We start from the raw sequence: 3534 nt of genomic DNA, 5'->3' as shown, positions 1-3534 counted from the left end.
GTCACCCAATAAAAAAAAAATATCATTTTATTGTTTTTTTATATATATATAAAAAAAGAAATAATTTGAGTCCAAATCTAAAACCCAAGTTAAAGTTGAAGTGTTGAACATATCCAAGGGACTCTTCAACTCATTAGCACCATCCAAAAAAGAGCGAAGAGAGGAAGACGATGGAAGCATGTGCAGCAGCAACTTATGGTGCGGCCTCAACGTGCACCCCACTTAACTTCACCTTCAGCCATGGAAGAACCAAAACCCTCTTACACTCCCAAATTCCCATTCCCTCCAAAAAAGGAACGGGAAAATCCTTCTCCATTGTTAACGCCTCAAGACGAACCTTGTCTTCCAACTGGCTTGTCTCCGATGATGACTTCTCTGCTTCTACGACTTCTCCACGGCTTCCCAGACTCGAAGAACTTGACACTACCAATATGCTTCTCCGCCAAAGGATTATCTTTTTGGGTTCTCAGGTACGATCAATTTGGGGTTTCGTTGCTCTCGCTCTGAATGTTTGATATTTTAAGGGTACCCTTTGTCTTTCTGATTTTTTATTTTGTTTTGTTTTATTAATTGGTTGAGAAATTTGCCATCTTTTTCATATTTGCGTTGTTTGGCGAACATAGCAAAACAAAAGAGACAGGAGGAGGGGTTTAAATTGATGTGATGGTGTTCAATTTCTGAGGGCATGTTGTTTGGTACTCTTGAAAATTAGAAATATTTGAGCTTTTTAATGTGGGTTTGTTTTTCTGAACCATGGGATGTAAAAATAAGGAATGAAACTAAACTGAAGAAGTATGCCATTACTTGTTGCTATGTTTTGTGAAATGGTTTTCTGTTTTGTTATGAGCAGGTGGATGATATGACTGCTGATTTCATCATTAGTCAGCTCCTCTTTTTGGATGCTGATGACCCAAAAAAAGACATAAAGTTGTTTATAAATTCACCTGGTGGTTCTGTCACTGCTGGTATGTCTCAACAAAGCTCCACTTACCCAATGTTTTTGCTTTGTTCTTCAGCTCAATTTTGTAGTCGTTTGCTAGCATATCATAACTTTATTAGTCTAGGAGGAATTTTTAGGGATAAGTACGTCGTATGTATGATATTGATTAGTTGGGGTAAATCTTAAAAGACACTAAGCTAATGGTATTGAGCACAATGCTCTTATATATCTTACAGAAAGTACAATTAAGAAGTAAGTAAGTTGTTGATCTGTGTTATATCTTAATCTGTTTACCAATAAAAGAAGTTGTTGATCTTTGTGATTGGCAAGCTAAGATAGATACTTATGAAAATTTGAAGCTACATAGGAAAGGTTCAAGGTTGTCTGAATAAGATATTGAACGTGTTGAATCTACGGTTATAGGACGGGAACGTCAACCGAGTATTAGTAAAATCTGGAGCATTGTTCAGATTAATGAATCTGTAATACGTGTAGGCTTTTTGTGGTTGCTCTTAACTTATTTTATCTGTGTTCATAGGAATGGGTATTTATGATGCCATGAAGTTATGCAAAGCAGATGTGTCAACAGTTTGTGTAGGGCTTGCGGCATCAATGGGTGCATTTATCCTTGCGTCTGGTACTAAAGGGAAGCGCTATTGTATGCCAAATTCAAGAGTTATGATCCATCAGCCACTTGGAACTGCTGGTGGAAAAGTAAGACCTTTCCTTCCCCCCAACATCAATTATTGAATTCAGTTTGATTTCATGGACGTTGGATCATTTTTCCTATGAAAGAAAAAAATAGGTGAAAGTCAGTTTTCTTGTTCTTGAATTGTCGAAATCATGAGTTGGCATGGATTCACATGCCTTTTGTGTTTTTGTCTTGATACATTAGAGTGGTGTAAATAATAGTTTAGAAATGTAACTTACAATGATTCTGCAGAAACAAAGCTGTTGGAAACACAGTACATTTGTACATGGAATTATTTTTACCATTTATTGTGAATTGTTATGTTGGTGTAATTACTCTGCGATTACACCATGTAGGATGAGTTATCTTTTGAAAATTGGCATGCGTAATGGACCAGTTATCTGCGATTACACATATGCATAATAATGGTTCTTTTATGGTGTATATTTGCTAATAATAAGCATGATTGCAGGCTACTGAAATGAGCATTCGGATAAGAGAAATGGCATATCACAAGATTAAGATAAACAAGATACTATCAAAGATTACTGGGAAGTCTGTAGATCAGGTTAGTTTCCAGATGCACCTCAATCATCTTTTCTAATTATATATATTAAATATGTTTCTCCCCGTCATTTATTTTATTTGTTTCATTTGCAGATAGACTTAGACACTGATCGTGATAATTTTATGAATCCTTGGGAAGCTAAGGAATATGGTTTAGTTGACGAAGTTATAGATGACGGAAAGCCCGGGCTAGTTGCACCGATTGCAGACTCGTCACCACCACCAAGAACTCGGGTGTGGGAGCTATGGAAGATTGAAGGAAGCCGAAAAGCGAAGAAGAATTTGCCATCAGAGCATAAGTTTTTAGAGGAAGCATACAAAAAAGTTCAGGGAGGTGATGATGACAAAGGCACTCAACAGGAAAACGAAGCACCTGCTGCTGTATGAGTTTTAGAGAGAAGAAATTTTTGCATTGCTTATATTATTTATTCCTAATGAGACCTTTTTTTAAATCCTAATTTTATCTTGATTTATTAATCAGCACCAGTTTTAGATAAAAGAGATTTTTCACTTTGTTATAGCTGTGACATTCCATTGTAAGTTCCAGAACTGTATATCAGTTATCAGATAATTATTTTATGCTTCAGGTATTAGATGCCATATTGAATACAGTGTTTTAATGGGTTAATGTTAAAATTGGTCTCTGATCATGTAGGAGTTGATTTGCTTTTGGAAAAATTAATGCATTTAATTCGATTCTTCAAAAGATACCAATGTGATCTTGGTACTTTTTGGTAATTTTCTGTTGACATATTATTGTTAAGAATTTGATATGTGACAAATTTTACTTTAGGAAAGAATTTCTTTTAAGGATGAAATTAAGTCATTATATTTTTAAGAGATCAAAATGATTTATACTTTATTTTTTAGAGATTATTTCAAATATAATTCATTTGAAAATCTTATGAATCAATTTATCTTTCATCGCTCTCTAAGTCTCTATATTCCAATTTTATTTTGTAGTCTTTCTATGTGCTTTGAACATAATATAGAAAAGGAAGTTAATCTACAAATGGTAGTATGCTGATAACCTATGATAAGAGATAATAGTTTGGTATCCTATGATGAGAGAATAGTTTTAGCGTAGAGTAAATTACTATTTTTGTTCATAAATATTAAAAAAAAAACTGAAATATTTATTAAAAAAAATAATTTTGTACTCATAGAAGATGAATTTTTGTTAATAAAATTAATTGAATTTAAAAATTATCTAAAATTTTTAAATTAACTCTTCTAACATAATATGCTCCATTTTTAGTCCCCAATTTTTTACTACTATTATTTTGATCTCTAACCCTTTGGCACCACTACCTAAATTCTTTTTCATCCATCTCTT

At 33.6% G+C, this 3534-nt stretch overlaps 1 protein-coding gene across 1 annotated transcript; it reads left to right on the top strand.

Moving 5' to 3' along the window:
* LOC107639829 (ATP-dependent Clp protease proteolytic subunit 3, chloroplastic) lies at positions 64-2834 on the top strand. The gene is made up of 5 exons (XM_016343443.2): positions 64-470; positions 851-965; positions 1479-1654; positions 2104-2199; positions 2292-2834. The coding sequence occupies exons 1-5, from the start codon at positions 171-173 to the stop codon at positions 2583-2585; spliced, it is 981 nt and encodes a 326-aa protein (XP_016198929.1). The 5' UTR covers positions 64-170; the 3' UTR covers positions 2586-2834.

Source organism: Arachis ipaensis, chromosome B04, assembly GCF_000816755.2.
Source record: "Arachis ipaensis cultivar K30076 chromosome B04, Araip1.1, whole genome shotgun sequence".
NCBI classification, from domain to species: domain Eukaryota; kingdom Viridiplantae; phylum Streptophyta; class Magnoliopsida; order Fabales; family Fabaceae; genus Arachis; species Arachis ipaensis.
This window is presented reverse-complemented; position numbering and strand designations above follow the sequence as displayed.